General features: G+C 60.4%; 1 protein-coding gene across 5 annotated transcripts in view; it reads right to left on the bottom strand.

Annotated features, from left to right (window-relative positions):
- Positions 1-3,448: 3,448 nt before the first annotated feature.
- The window catches only part of EVI5L (ecotropic viral integration site 5 like), a 32,563-nt gene continuing 21,319 nt past the window's right edge, over positions 3,449-14,692 (bottom strand). For 3 of the 5 annotated variants that reach the window (XM_030936640.1, XM_030936641.1, XM_030936642.1), the window contains 10 exons: positions 12,231-12,284; positions 11,183-11,215; positions 9,987-10,127; positions 7,604-7,732; positions 6,282-6,422; positions 6,023-6,178; positions 5,774-5,920; positions 5,366-5,461; positions 5,160-5,255; positions 4,738-5,016 (listed from right to left, as the gene is read on the bottom strand). In XM_030936640.1, coding sequence (XP_030792500.1) covers positions 4,738-5,016; positions 5,160-5,255; positions 5,366-5,461; positions 5,774-5,920; positions 6,023-6,178; positions 6,282-6,422; positions 7,604-7,732; positions 9,987-10,127; positions 11,183-11,215; positions 12,231-12,284 — 1,272 coding nt within the window. Of the gene's footprint in view, positions 5,017-5,159; positions 5,256-5,365; positions 5,462-5,773; positions 5,921-6,022; positions 6,179-6,281; positions 6,423-7,603; positions 7,733-9,986; positions 10,128-11,182; positions 11,216-12,230; positions 12,285-14,692 lie in introns of all 5 variants that reach the window. The other 2 variants (XM_030936639.1, XM_030936643.1) reach the window with 2 other exon arrangements.

Raw genomic sequence — 14,692 nt, 5'->3', positions numbered from 1 at the left:
CACCTTCGCTGTCACCGAGAGGGCCGGGGCTGGGGGCTTCCAGCGGGCTGAGCGGCGCGGGGGGCCAGGCCAGATAGGTCTTGCTGGCGGCTGTGCGCGAACCGGTTGGAGCTCTGGATTAAGTACGGTTTTCCTCTTCTGGGAGATAAGGGGCAGGCCAGGAGGGGCTAGGGCGGGGCCCTGCCGAGTCCCGGCCATCTGGTGCCGCCCACCCATCCAAGTGTGTGAACTTTGGCCTCTTGGTGTCCGACTTCTGGTGGAAACGTTCGGCGCAGGAGGGGCCTGGCTGGGGCTGTGCGCCCTAGTGGATGAGCCAGTGCGTGGCCGAGGTGAAGGAGCGACTGGAACACTCTTTTCGATTCGATTCCATTCGATTCTTTTTCTTCTTCTGCTTGACCTCAGGTGATCTGCCCTCCTCAGCCTCCCAAAGTGCTGGGATTACAGGCGTGAGCCACCGTGCCTGGTCTGGCACACTTTTCAAACTCAATGCGGGGAACTGGCACTTCTAGGGAACAGGTGGGAAGATTAGAGGGCACTGAGGCAAGGACGGGGGACCCCTTCCCATGGCCCTTCGGCTGATATAGGGTCTCGGGCCAACTGCCCCAGTAGGGGATTGCAGGAAGAAGTGGCCTCTCCCAGGGCTGGGTGGGAGATGGAGTCCTCACACTGCACCCTGTCTCCAAGTGTCCTCGAAGTGCCACTTGGTGCATCCCACCCCCACGACATCCTTGCCCTTCGTCAGGCGTCCTTATCAGATCCCAAACATCTTCACAGGCCCCCTCCAATCAGAGTTTCCTGCTCTTCCTCCCCCAACTAACCCTAACCCTGACCCCTAGCTCAGTCACCTTGACCCTGGAGCCCCTCAGCCCTAGCCAGTTTCTCCCTGTTCCCAGGTGCCCCTGCAGAGAGCTCCCCCGTTAGGCCTTTCCTCCCCTGGGTCTCCTGCATGGCACCAAGAATGATGGCAACATCCCCAACTGGTTAAGAAGACAGAGTAGGATCTGGCCTTGGGCCCTCAGCCCTGCCTCTGCCCCTGGACCCAGTACCCTTACGCCATCCTGTGATCAGTTCCTGTCAGTCACAGACCAGCAGGTCCTGCCCGTCCCCATCCCAGACAAGGGACTTCCCAGCCTGGGGTCTGAGGAGAAATGGGCTCTGGCCTGGAGGGGTGCCACCTGCACCCCTGGGAGCTAAAGGAGGAGGATACCAGCACAGTCCTTCGGTCAAATTCAGAGTTTTGTGGCAAGCCACAGAGGTGTTCTCTCAAGCCGGGCCCTGGTGGGGTTGGGGACCTGGGTGTCTTTGTTTCCAGACTCTGGGACAAGCCCAAGGCTGACTCCTGACATGCTGGGTAGCCAGAGGCTCAAGGCCAACTGCCAGGAAGGACAGGGCACAACCTCAGACAGTTCCTCTGGGGTCCTGCCGTGTCCTGGGGAGCCAGTGGGGGTGGAATTACCATGGAAGCAGGAGGCATGGACAGTGACTGTCAGGGTCCCCAGGGTTACATCTGCACTGTGTGTGGCCAGGAGAGCTGTGGCACGTGATAGGACAGTACATGGGACTTGGCTGTCTCAGTGCATAAGCAGTGTCATGTCCTTTGCTTGGCTGTCAGGCATGGGGGCAAGGGGCACTTTGTGGACCCACACTGGGTACAGAGAGCAGGCCCTGGCTGGCATCTGCCTGAACCCAATTATGTTTCTGCCCCTAGGGGCCAGGCACCGTGTCTCATGCCTGTAATCCCAGCACTTTGGGAGGCCGAGGAGTGCAGATCACCTGAGGTCAGGAGTTTGAGACCAGCTTGGCCAACATGGCAAAACCCTGTCTGTACTAAATTTTTTGTAAAAATACAAAAAAAATAGCTGGGCACGGTGGCTCACCCCTATAATCTCAGCACTTTGGGAGGCCGAGGCGGGTGGATCACAAGGTCAGGAGTTTGAGACCAGCCTGGCCAATATGGTGAAACCCAGTCTCTACTTTAAAAAAAAAAAAAAAAATTGGGCCAGGTACAGTGGCTCATGCCTGTAATCCTAGCACTTTGGGAGGCAGGTGGATCACCTGAGGTCAGGGGTTCGAAACCATCCTGGCCAACATGGCAAAAACCCATCTTTACTAAAAATAATACAAAATTAGCCAGGCGTGGTGGCGCATGCCTGTAATCCCAGCTACTTGGGAGGCTGAGGCATGAAAATTGCTTGAACCCGGGAGGCAGAGGTTGCAGTGAGCTGAAACTGCACCATTGCACTCCAGCCTGGGCAACAAGAGCGAAACCCTGTCTTAAAAAAAAAAATTAGCCAGGCGTGGTGGTGGGTGCCTGTAGTCCCAGCTACTCAGGAGGCTGAGGCAGGAGAGTCACTTGAACCCAGGAGGCGGCAGTTTCAGTGAGCCAAGATCGTGCCACTGCACTCCAGCCTGGGTGACAGAGTAAGACTCTGTCTCAAAAAACAAAACAAAACAAATTAGCCAGGCATGGTCGTAGGTGCCTGTAGTTTCAGCTACTTGGGAGGCTGAGGCAGGAGAATCACTGGAACCCAGGAGACGGATGTTGCAGTGAGTTGAGGTCACACCACTGCACTCCAGCCTGGGCGACAGAGTGAAGCTCCGTTTCAAAAAAAACAACAAACAAATGTTTCTGCCTCTAGGAAGCTTTGCCTTGCCACTCCTGGCTCTGTCCTCCACCCCACCCCACACCGCCACCCAGCAGCTGGGATTCTGCCTCAGCTCTGTGGGGAACCCCACAAAGGACTCTTTCTGCCCCCTACTCACTGTCCTCCCTGCACTAGCCCCTCACAGACTCTGCGGTCCATCTGGTGGGGCCCCCTTACCTAAGCCCTCCATGGTCTCCCAATGGCCCCCAGTTCAAAGCCCAAACTCCCTCTCCTGACGTAAGCAGTCCCTTCTTGATCTGACCACGCCCAGGCTTTCCTGTTCCTCCTTTCTAGGCATGGTGTGCCTCCCGTTGGTCTGATCTTTATGCTTTTACCCCTGGAAGAGGCCCTGACACCACCTCCTCCAGGCAGCCTTCCCTGATCTCCCTGCACATTTGTCTATTGAGCACTTACCACATTAGTGCAGGCTCCCCCCTGCCTAGTACCTGTCTCCTCTGCTCCACTGGAGACCCCCTCAGAGCCAGGCAAAGGGCAGAGTACCCCGCAATACCCCTGGAGGTGTGAGCAGAATGAACGCAACTGGGTCCTGTGCTTCCTGAAGCCAGCGATTTGGCATCCCTCTCTCTCCTTCAGGGGAGGCCCAAGTTGATTCACCCAGGTGGGAAATCATGCCCTGCCCCCAAACCGAATGCCCTTCTGTCCTCTCCCACCCCCATTCTATGAGACTGTGGGGAGCTCCTGAGGGCGAGGACATCCCCGCCTTCCCTGAGCACGGTTTTTGGTCCGGGGGCTGGGCACCCACCGCTGCTTGCGATTCTCCTCCCAGCCCACAGGCCAGTCCGTGACTGTGTAAATACACTTTATTTTCCATCTTTCCCGCCTGGGCAACATGTGGAGTGAACAGGCAGTGTGCAAAATGGTGGTGGGCAGTGTGGGGGGCGTGTGGGAGAGCCCCGCGGGTGCCTGCCCCGGTTCCCAGGCTTCATAACACTGAAAAGTGGGCAGCTAGGAAGTGGGGACAGAGCAGGGGTCCTCACCCCAGGAAGCGCCAGGGAGATTGCTTGTGACGCTACTCTACTGGAGGCTCCAGGAGCACCGAGGGGGGCAGCCCCCAGGGTCATGAGGCCCAGGGGGGCCGGGGGGAGACAGGAAGGGGCCTGGGGGGGCATCGTTGAATTTTGGCACCGTTCTCAGCTGTGATTCAGCAGAGGCCACAGGACCACCAGGAGGAAGTGAGGGGAGGCCGCTCGCTAGGAAGCTCCTAGGTGGGGGCCTGGCCCTGGCTGAGGGTGGGGCTGGGAACACAGGAAGAAAAGGAAGTAGATGGAAGCCGAGCACCCCCCTAGAGATACCCCTCCATCACTGTCCAGGATAGGGGGTGCGAGTGTCTCCCAGAGCAAGATATGGGGTGCTGGGGAGAGGGGTCTCTTCACTTCCTCGAAGCTGCTCTGGCCCCACCCAGAGAAGCAGGGACACTTCCCGCTCGCCACTCACTCCCCAGGTGGCCCTGCACACAGTATGGGGGACTTTGGTTTCTGCTGCAGGGGCCATGGTGCCTGCACCAGGCAGGAGAGGCTGGCCTGGCCATCTGTCCCCAGCGGCCCAACTCCCCTAGAGATGGCCAGGGGTTAGTCAAGGGTCACTTCGTCCCGAGGAGTGTTGTGGGGTGCTGATGTCCAGCCCAGAGCTGGTGCTCTCCTTCCTCAGGCCTCGGTTAGCTCCTGGGTGCTTCCCAGCAATGCCACCCCTGTCCCAGAAGGAATCCTGCTGGGAAGTGGGAGCTGTCTGCTCATTCAGTGCTGGGACCTCTGGGTCATCTGTCCCTTGCCCTCTGCCCTCCTGTTAAGAGAGCAGTCAGCCCCTCCAGGCACCCCGGAACGCCAGAGGGCCCGGAGGGGTACAGACCAAGATGGGTAAACACTGCTGGGGAGGGAGAACCTGTCCCGGGGTCCTGAGGAGCCCCAGGCCGGACCCTACCCTCTGCGCTGCCTCGCCGGGCCTCGCTTTAGGGGTGGCTGAGCCACAGAGGGCGCGGAGTTCGTCAAGTGCGGCAGGTGGGGAGCAGAACACGGGCTGCCCGGGAGCCCCCCGCGACTGCGGTCTCCTGAATCCGGGCGCGCGGGGCACGGCCTCAGTTGTCCAGGCCCTGGCTGTAGGGCGCGGCAAGCTCATCAGCGTCGCTGTCTGAGCTGCCCTCGCTGTCCTTGGCCGGCCGGTCCAGACGGCGGAAAAAGCGCGCATCGCGCGGGGACAGAGGATACAACGCGTCCTGCAGGGCAGCGCCCACGCCTACGCCGAGTAGCTCCTCGTCCGACGACGGCAGTGAGTCCTCGTCCAAATGCCGCGCCAGGCTCAGCCCGTCGAAAGCCAGCGGGTCCTCGAAGGGCGGCGGGCCCTTCAGCAGCCGCACCTGGGGCGGGGGACCGGCGCTGCAGGCGTGGACCGGCCTTCTGCCCCGCCCTCCCAGCCGCATCCTCCGCAAGGCACCGGCGCTCGGCTCGTCCCAGGCCGACGACACCCAGGCCTGTCCCCGGCATCCCCGCGCCGGCTCACCTCGGCCTTCAGCTCCTCGATCTGGTCCTTGAGCTCGCGGATGTACTGCGATGAGTCGGAGTGGTTCAGCTGACCCTGGATTCGGCCCTCCTCCCTCTGCGGGGTGCGCCAGGTCACACGGGGCCAGTGCCATGCTGGGCCTGCGGTCCGGCCCCGCTCCTGCCCCAGGCCCTGCCCCAGGCCCTGCCCCCGCCCCCGTCGCTCACCTGGATCTCCAGCTCAGCGATGCGCTGCCGCATCTCGGCCACCGCAGCCATGCTGTCTGCCTCCCGCAGTCGCACAGCCATCACCTCCTCCTTGCTCTGGGGTCGGGGGGGCGGGGGGCGTTGGGGGCAAAAGGAGGGAGGGTCAGGGGGCGGGACGCATCAGGGGGCGGGACCGCGGGCAGGGGCGAATCAGGAGGCGGGGCACGGACGGAGGCGGGTCAGGAGGCGAGACCGCTGGCAGGGGCGGATCAGGAGGCAGGACCGAGGGCGGGGGCGGGTCAGGAGGCGGGGCGCCGAGGGTGGGGACGGATCAGGAGGCTGGACAGGGGGGGATTGGGGGCGGGGCCTCAGGTAGGCTGGCGTCCGGGGCCGGTGCCACCGGCTCGGAGGGGCCGCGGGGGTCTGCACCTTGCACTCGGCCTCGGCCTGCTTGCGGCGGCTTTCGCTGAGCTGCGTCTGCAGCCCCTTGTTCTGTGCCGCCAGGTACTGCAGCTTCTCCTGCAGCGCCGCGCGCTCCGCCTCCACACGGTTCAGAAGGTTGCGATGGATGTGGTCCTGGGATAGGGAGGACGGAGGACGGCGGCGGTCAGGTCCTAACCCAGGGGCTGGCCACGGACACCACGCCCCTCCCTCAACGGGCAGGCACCCCGAGTCCACCTGCGTCTCAAGTTCCACCACGCGCTGCCGCAGCTCGCGGCCCTCGGCCAGGGCCTGCGCCTCGCGCAGACGCACGCTCATCAGCTCATCCTGCAGCTCGCCCACGACCAGCTTCCGTGGGGACTCCTTCCAGCGGCCGCCGCGGGCCAGATGGGCCTAGGGGGTGAAGCCGAGAGGGGGGCGGTCAGCCTCCGCTCAAGACCCCCGAGGGGACGGCCCTAGGGGGCGCTCTGCCCGCCGGTGCCCACCCGGCCCTCACCTGCCAGGTGTCCGAGAGCTCCTGCAGCTGCAGTTTCAGCTCTCGCGTCGAGGCCACCGCCTGGCCCTCCCGCACCTTGAGCGCCTTCAGCTCCTCCTGCAGCTGCGCCACGTTGTTCTCGTCGGGCAGCGAACTGTTCCTCTGCGGGGAGAGAGGGATCAGGGCCTGGGGGAGAGCGCAGCTGCCTGGCCCTTCCTGCAGGACAAACGCCTCAGCCACGTTTCCTCCTGAGCTCTGCCTTGGGCGGCTCAGATGGGGGAGGGAGACCCCCTGGACAAGGCCCACGGGAAGCAGACTCGCCTGTGGAACCCGGCTGGAGCTCCTCAGCTGTAAAATGGGTGTGGTAACAGCACCTACTCTCACAGGGTGTCCTAGGGCAACCCCCAAAAACGCCGTCCTGCACACACTGACTCCCCGAGGTCTGAGATCCACCCGCTCAGGGGAATGCTCAGGTAGAGAACCAGACCCAGCAGAAACACCCTGTCTGCCCTCCGGCCCCCAGGCCAGGCCACACCAGGCCAGGCAGTCCCTCTCCCTGGGAACAGGCTGAGTGCCAGCCTAGGCCCTGTCCTGGCACCCCAGGGCGCAGTGATGGAGGATTGATGCTCCAGAACCCAAATCCAGCTTTCTAGATGAAGTCTGCACTGCCCCGTATTTGGGTCTAGGGCTGGGAGGATCCAGCAGCATGTCCTGGAGGCACACTTCCCTGTGAAGTGGAGGGAGGTGGGAGCGGAGCCCAGCTCTTGGCTGGTGATGAGGGCCTGGAAACAGATGGCCTCTCAGTCCTCCATTTGGGAGGACTCCCAAAATAGCGCAGGCTGGAGGGGTGGGGAGGCTCCTGCTGCATGTGTGAATGGGTCTCTGGGTGCTTTCCTTCCTCTGGGAGCTCCGTGGGAGAGTGGAGTTGATGCCAAGTCAGAGAGCAGTTGGGGAGGGACCCAGAAGGCCTGGGATGGTGTCTCCATGGGAATGTGTAGGGAGGGAGCCCCAATGGGCCTGGGCCTTCCTTTCTCTCCTTCCTGTCCCCCTCCCCCATCCCCCTATCTCCCTCCCTCCTTCCTGGAACCCAGTACCTGGGGAAACACGCACAGGTGGGATGGGGGTATCCCGGAAGCTCATAGAAGCTGCCACGCTGCTGGAGTTTGCCTCATACAGGAGGGTGGGCATGCCCCACGTAGGGTTGTGCTGTGTGTGTGCATATGTATGGTTATGTGTGCATGGGGGTGGGGGATTCTGACCTGGGGTCACCCCCAAAGCTTACCCAGGACCCCTCCTATGCCCCAGGGTCCCCCCGACACCTGCCCGCCTGCCTCCTGTCACACCTTTTCCATGTCAAGAACCTTGTCCTGCATCTCCCGAAGGGCCCCCAGTGTCTCCGTCTCCCGCAGCCTCGACTGTTCCAGCTCGGTCTCCAGGTGGGACACGAAGTCTTCTGTGAGGCGGGGGTTCTCCTGGGGGAGGCAGAGAGCTGTGTGGGGCCCCAGGCCATGGCTGGGGGATGGGCAGCCTCCATGCCTGCTGGCTTCTGCCTCCCTCCCCAGAGCCCTTCAGCAGGGAGAGGGGCCCAGGTTTGGGGCATCGTGGGCTGGACCCCCTGATGCTCAGAGCAGAGGGCCTAGAGGTCATGGCACCCATGCAGCTGGCCTGGTCCAGCTTCCTTCCTGGAAAGGCTGCACAGAGGGGACATTCTGAAAGGGGACTTGCCTTGACCTTCGGATGCCCCGAGGGACCCCAGTGACTGTGGTTTTCCAGGATCACTGGTGAGGGTGGGAGATGGGTTCTTGCTGGGTGGTCATCGTTCCAGCCACATGGTAGGTAAGGCCAGGGGTGGGGGCGAGGCCTGGGGCTGTGCACCTGTCTCTCCACCTTTCTCCTCTGCATCCCACCCTCCATTTCAAAACAGGGAAGGATGGGGAAAGAGTTTGTGGATATCAACCTCTTGCTCCCCGCCCTGGCTTCTCAGAAGTTCCCCAGTGGGGGGGCCCCTGGAGTGATGGACACTGCCACCTGGACCTGAAAAAGGACACCTGGCCCCTGGGGTAGGAGCCGGGCTCCCTCTCACTGACCCTGTGGCCTGGTAGGGCAGTTCTCTGGGGGACTGCCTCAGCCCTCCCAGCCACCACCCTCTTCCTGTGGGTCTCTGAGATCCATGTGTGACAGTGGCTCTGCCTCAGCCCAGATGGCCTCCAGGCCCCATGTGGGGGCCCTGCCAGGCCGTGGCTCCTCTGGGCCACCTCATCTTGCCTGTAGTGGCCTCCCTTTGGGCCTGAGGACGTGGCCTTGGGCCTCCCCCATCACTGCATCCCCCCCAAGGCCAGAGCTCAGGAGTCTCTCTGACGAGCCTGAAAGGAAGCATCATGCGGGGTGGGTGGGATGAGCCCAGCCTCAGTTTCCCTAACGTCCATGCTGCCTCACAGCAAGGTGGGACGAGATTGCTCGCAGACTCTGAGGGCCACAACACCAGCATCATACCGATGGGGTTCACGGGGACAAGTGAGAAACAGTGAAACTGCCCTTCCCCTCCCCAGGAGCAGGGGATCAGCTAGAATCCCCGGGCCAAGGCTTGAGTAGTCTCTGGGCCTGGGGGTGGAGGGGGCACCTCTGTATTGGATAGCTCTTCTTTCTCAAGCACTCCATGGTTTCTCCAACCCACACCCCACTGCCAGGCCCTGCTGGGTCAGGCCAGGATGGTAGCAGGGCCTACAGCATCGCTCCCTGCCCTCTGGGGCATATGTCCCTGTGGCCTGCAGGGCTTAGGGCTGCAGCCACTGGTGGTCTTTGCAATCAGGAAGCCCGACTGCTAGGTGCAGCTGCAATTAAGTTTGTTTGTTTTTTTTTTTCTTTTTTTTGAGGTGGAGTCTTGCTCTGTCACCCAGGCTGGAGTGCAGTGGCGCCGTCTCGGCTCACTGCAACCTCCGCCTCCTGGCTTCAAGTGATTCTCCTGCCTCAGCCTCCTGAGTAGCTGGGACTACAGGCGCCCACCACCACACCCGGCTAATTTTTGTATTTTTAGTAGAGACGGGGTTTCATCATGTTGGCCAGGCTGGTCTCCAACTCCTGACCTCAGGTGATCTGTCCACCTCAGCCTCCCAAAGTGCTGAGATTACAGGTGTGAGCCACTGTGCCAGGTCGCAGTTAAGTTCTAAAAGCTTTCAGGAGAAGCAGATTTTGTTTTGGGGGGGACCCAGCTCATGGGCCTGCCCATCATGGGATCCAAAGTTCATGGTCCACAGGACACTCAGAGTGCCCCCTCAGCCCCACCCTGCTGGCTCAGAGTTCCCCAAACAGCCCTGGACTGCCCTGCTCCCATTCTTCATGGCTGGCCCCCTGGGGACACCCAACAATTCTTCAGACTCTGGGGAGAGGCAAGGGCCTCCGTAAGCAGTCACAGCCCTGTCTGCTGCCTGTGACATGGAGGGAACCTTGCAGGGGTAGCCCGATCTTCAGAGGTCTCCCTGCTGAGGCTGGGGGTTGGGAAGTCAGACACTGCAGACACCCTACGAGGTGGCAAGAAATGGGAATCAGGATGTCCCGGAATGTGGAGTTGCTGGGGGAGAATCTGCGCTTGTCTCTAGGTTCCCCTTACCCCAGAAAGGAACAGGAGGGCCAGGCGCTGAGGCCCGCAGATCTGAGCCCTGAAAGAAAACCGTGGGGCGGGGTCACGGGGCGTGGCCCCGCTCAGCAGCCCCGCACACCCGCCCCTACCTGCTGCTCCTGCAGCTGCCGGATGGTGCTCTGTGCCTTCTGGAGGTCCTCGGCGGCCGAGCTGCACTGCTGCCGCACCACCGCCAGCTCCCGCTTGATGACGTAGTTCTCCTCTGCTTCCTGCGCCCGTGTCACTTGCCCCTGGGCACAGCAAGGATGGGGGCGGGGAGGGGGAGGCCGTGACCCTCGGCTCCCACCCAAGGCCCTGCCTCCCGCCACAGGGGGAGGCCCAGAGAGTGGAGGTGGGTGGAAGTGAGGTGGGGGGCCTCCCGTACTCAGAGCCTGGGATGGGCGTCCCACTGGGCCTGGGGACGTGGGTGGGTGACAGGCAGGAATAGGACACCTGGAGGAGCCTGAGAGAAACAGAGCTAGCCCTGGGCTTGGAAAGCTCAATCTCCTTCCCCATTCTGGCTCTCGGTCTCTGCCCCAGTTGGGGTCCTTATCCAGGGGCACAGCGAGGCCACCTGTGCCTATTCGTGCCAGACTCTGCCAGTGAGGGTGAGGATCTGGGGACAGCCAAGGCCCCAGCAGGACAGGGCTGGACTCCCAGGGGGCATCTTCTCCGGTCCTGGGCTCTGGGGCCTCCACCTTCCTGGGGCTAAGATCCCCTTTTTTTCCCCCACCTCATCTTCGTCCACTACCCAACTTGGGCCCCCCATTCCAGGCTCAAAGCCACCAGGTGGCGGGTGGCAGCTTCCAGATAAAGCCATTCAAGATGAGGTGGCAGCAGGAGCAGGTGAGCTAGAGAAGGTGGTAGCAGGCATTGCAGGTAGGAGCAGAGAGCAGCAGTGTGAGGGCCGGGGCGCGTGTGTGCATGTGTGTGTGTGCGTGTGTTGTGTGTGTGTGGCCGCAGCACTGCACACACCAGGGCCTTATTTAAATATGCTTTTAGGTTCCCCAGCCCTCCTGGGTCCCCACCCTGTGTCGCCTGGAGGAAGCTTTCTGTACATGCGTGTAGACATTCACACCCAAACGCACTCACAGACAGCCACTCCACACACACACTCCTCCCCACCTCACATGCCCCGCCCACCGGGAAGCCTCTGTGTCCCCCAGAAGCAGTCCCCAGCCGCCCCATGCATGGCGCCAGGCCTGCCCGCAGAATGGCAGGGAAGAGGCGGTTACTGGCTGTCGTGTGCAGGGTGCAGGGAAGGGGCCAGGAAGGAATCCGGAGAGGGGATAAAAAGCTACAGTACCTGGATTAACCTATCAGCCAGAGCAGCGCTCTCCTACCCGGCGAAGGGGATTCCCAGCGACAGGGGGAGGAGGCAGAGCGGAAGGCGCGGGGACAGGAGAGGGGAGACAGACAAGAACCACTTGTCACTAACGCAGTGGACTATCTCTAGAAGCGGGGGAGAGAGGAGGGAAGACCAGAGAACCAGCAGGAGAGGACCCGGAGGAAGAACAAAGCTAGAGCCAGTTCCGTCCTGGAGAGGGATTCGGTGTGAGTGGCGAGGTCGGGGGTGCCCGCGGCTGCGGGGGAGGCTGCAGGGCTGGGAAACCCAGTCTCACTCTCCAGGGCCAGCCGGGCTGCGGCTGGCTGGAAAACTGTGGGCAGGAGGGAATTTCGGCTTCCTGCAGACCTCCCGGATACTGGGAGAGGAGTGGGGTGCGTTTTAATTTTAAGGCAGAACAAGGCTTTGGGGTGAGGGCAGTCAAATACGGTTGCCGACCCACTTCCTGTGGCCAGTGGGGGGTCAAGTAAGGACGAATGAGGAGCAGGAAGTGGGGGCTTCCGGGGCTGGGGCTCAGTGAGCCCCCGATTCCACCCCCATAACATGTTGGGGAGCAGAATCCGGGCTGTGGCTCCCCACAATGGCGCCACGCTTCTCCTCCACTGGGTTTCCTTTCCTTTCTTTTGAGGGCGAGACTTCCAAATTACAGGGTGCGGTGCCTTGTGGCCCAATTACGGGGCTCATCCACCAAAGCGGCAGTTCTCCCTCCTCCTCACCCCTCCCCGTCCGCGCAGCTGGGGAGGGTGAGGAACACAAACGTATTCCCGTGGCTGCAGGCCACTGGGTTGTAACTCGCCCCTACTCCAGGATTAATCACAATACGAGTTGCCTCCAGTTCTACGGCACTCCAAATCGGGTTCAGGTCGGGTCCTGGGGCAGGAGGGTAGGGCTGCTTAGTCCTCCAGAGAGGAAAAGACTTGGAGGGGTTGGTCCCAGGTTAGCGGCCACGCCCCGCATGGTGGACAACGCCCCATGGCGACCAGGTCCCCACGGTGGCCACGCCCCTCACCTTCTCCAGGGTTTCAATCCGCTGTTTCAGGAGCCGGTTCTCCGTCCGAAGCCTCTATGGGGGTGGGGGGAGATCACGTCATAGGCCACCCCCCCAGCCCCCCGCGTCTGTCTACACACACCCCTCATTCACCCACCGCGGGGGTCAGTCCCCTTAGGGCCAGGCCACTTTTCCGGGCAGGGCGCAGCCAGCATCTTACGTTCTGGGTCAGCGATTTCAGAAAATAGGGCCAATTCCTGTCCAGACTGGTTTTATTACAAATAAATAAATAAATAAATAAATAAATAAAGTTTTAAAAGAAACCTGGGTTCAGTAAAAATAACGTGAGTCCCTTCGTGGCCATGTGTGTGTTTGGGGGCCAGGCAGTACCCACAGCCACTCAGAAGACTCCATCCCACATGTGGGTCAGTCTGCCTAGGGTTGTGGGGGAATCAGTGGGGGAAGCAGCTGTGGAGCAGCCCCCACCCACCCCTCGCTGCTTTGCCTCAAGCACCCGGGTTCAATTCCGGGGGCAGGCTCCTCTTTGAGTCTGGGTCCAGCGTGCTGATCACGCATCCTTCCTCGACAACTACATTCCTGTGACCTGCCGGGAGCAACCTGTCCCCAGTGGTTTTCGCTGTTCCCTGGCTGGGGTTTCGACGACGTTTCCCTTGCTCTTGCCTTCTATTCTGTGCTGATGGATTTTGGCTAGATATTTGCAGTTTTAGGCCAGGTGCAGTGGCTCACACCTGTAATCTCAGCACTTTGGGAGGCTGAGGCAGGCAGATCACCTGAGGTCAGGAGTTCGAGACCAGCCTCTACCAAAAACACAAAAATTAGCCAGGAGTGGTGGCGCATGCCTGTAATCCCAGCTATTGGGGAGGCTGAGGCAAGAGAATCACTTGAACTTGGGAGGTGGGGGTTGCAGTAAGCTGAGATCACATCACTGCACTGCAGCCTGGGCGACAGAGCAAGACTCCATCTCCAAAAAAAAAAAAAGAAAAAAGAAAAAGAAAAAGATATTTGCATTTTAGGTTCCCCAGGTCCCTTTGGGGAGCAGGTGAGGTTTGCAAACGAGTTGAATCTCAACTGTACCTGCGCCCCCTTGCTTGATACGAAGGTGGTACAGAAATTGTTTGGATTGGCAGGTGAGTGAGGGTCCTGCCACACTGCAGGTCACACAGAATATTTCCTGGGTTTCTTCTGGGGAGAAAAGGTGATGGAAACACCTAGTTCATTCCCAGGAAGCAAATGCAGACAGAACCGCAGACTTGACAGTCAGTGATGCATGTCATGTGGGGAAACTGAGTGAGAGTGGGGCAGGGCATTGCTCTAGTTCCTCAGTTCGGCTGGGTCAGAGCTATTTCAGGCACAGGTCTCTGGTCTTCATAGCAATCTGGAGCCCTGATCCCTGGCCCCTGGGTTTCCCTGTCATCTCTCTGGCTTCAACCCATTATAGCACCAAGCACAGCCATCCTTGCAGGAGCTGGGCGTGCCTTTTGTATTTATTTCCATATTTTTGTGAGACGGGGTATTGCTATGTTGCCCAGACTGGTCTCCAACTCCTGGCCTCAAGCCACCCTCCCACCTTGGCCTCTCAAAATGTTGGGATTACAGGTGTGAGCCACTGTGCCTGCTGGAGCTGGATTTCAATCCTTGTCTGTTGGACTCCAGTGTTAGCCACTGTGTGGCTCTGCCCCTGAAGAGCATGGAGCCAGGCTGTGTTGGGTTTGTGTGTGTCCATTCCTATCACTGGGGCTTCCTCAGTCTCAGCTGTGACTTTGGCACACAGCAGGTGCTCAATAAATGGTTTTTTTTCCTTCTTTTTTTTTTTTTTTTTGAGATGGAGTCTTGCTCTGTCGCTCAGGCTGGAGTGCAGTGGCGCAATCTAGGCTCACTGCAACTTCCACCTCCCAGGTTCACACCATTCTCCTGCCTCAGCCTCCCGAGTAGCCAGGATTACAGGTGTGCGCCACCACGCCCGGCTAATTTTTGTTTTTTTTGTTTTTTTTTTGAGACGGAGTCTTACTCTGTCGCCCAGGCTGGAGTGCAGTGGCCGGATCTCAGCTCACTGCAAGCTCCGCCTCCCGAGTTTACGCCATTTTCCCGCCTCAGCCTCCCGAGTAGCTGGGACTACAGGCGCCCGCCACCTTGCCCGGCTAGTTTTTTGTATTTTTTTTTAGTAGAGACGGGGTTTCACCGTGTTAGCCAGGATGGTCTCGATCTCCTGACCTCGTGATCCTCCCTTCTCGGCCTCCCAAAGTGCTGGGATTACAGGCTTGAGCCACCGCGCCCGGCCAATTTTTGTATTTTTAATAGAGACGGGGTTTCACCGTATTAGTCAGGCTGGTCTCAAACTCCTGACCCCCAGTGATCCACCTGCCTCTGCCTCCCAAAGTGCTGGGATTACATGCATGAGCCATCGCACCCAGCAACAAATGCTTATTGAGTAAATAACTAAAATCACGTGTAAAGGGAAGAAC

This window comes from Rhinopithecus roxellana, chromosome 8 (assembly GCF_007565055.1).
Source record: "Rhinopithecus roxellana isolate Shanxi Qingling chromosome 8, ASM756505v1, whole genome shotgun sequence".
Lineage (NCBI taxonomy): Eukaryota > Metazoa > Chordata > Mammalia > Primates > Cercopithecidae > Rhinopithecus > Rhinopithecus roxellana.
Note: the sequence above shows the minus strand (reverse complement) of the source record. Positions and strands in the feature narration are given on the sequence as shown.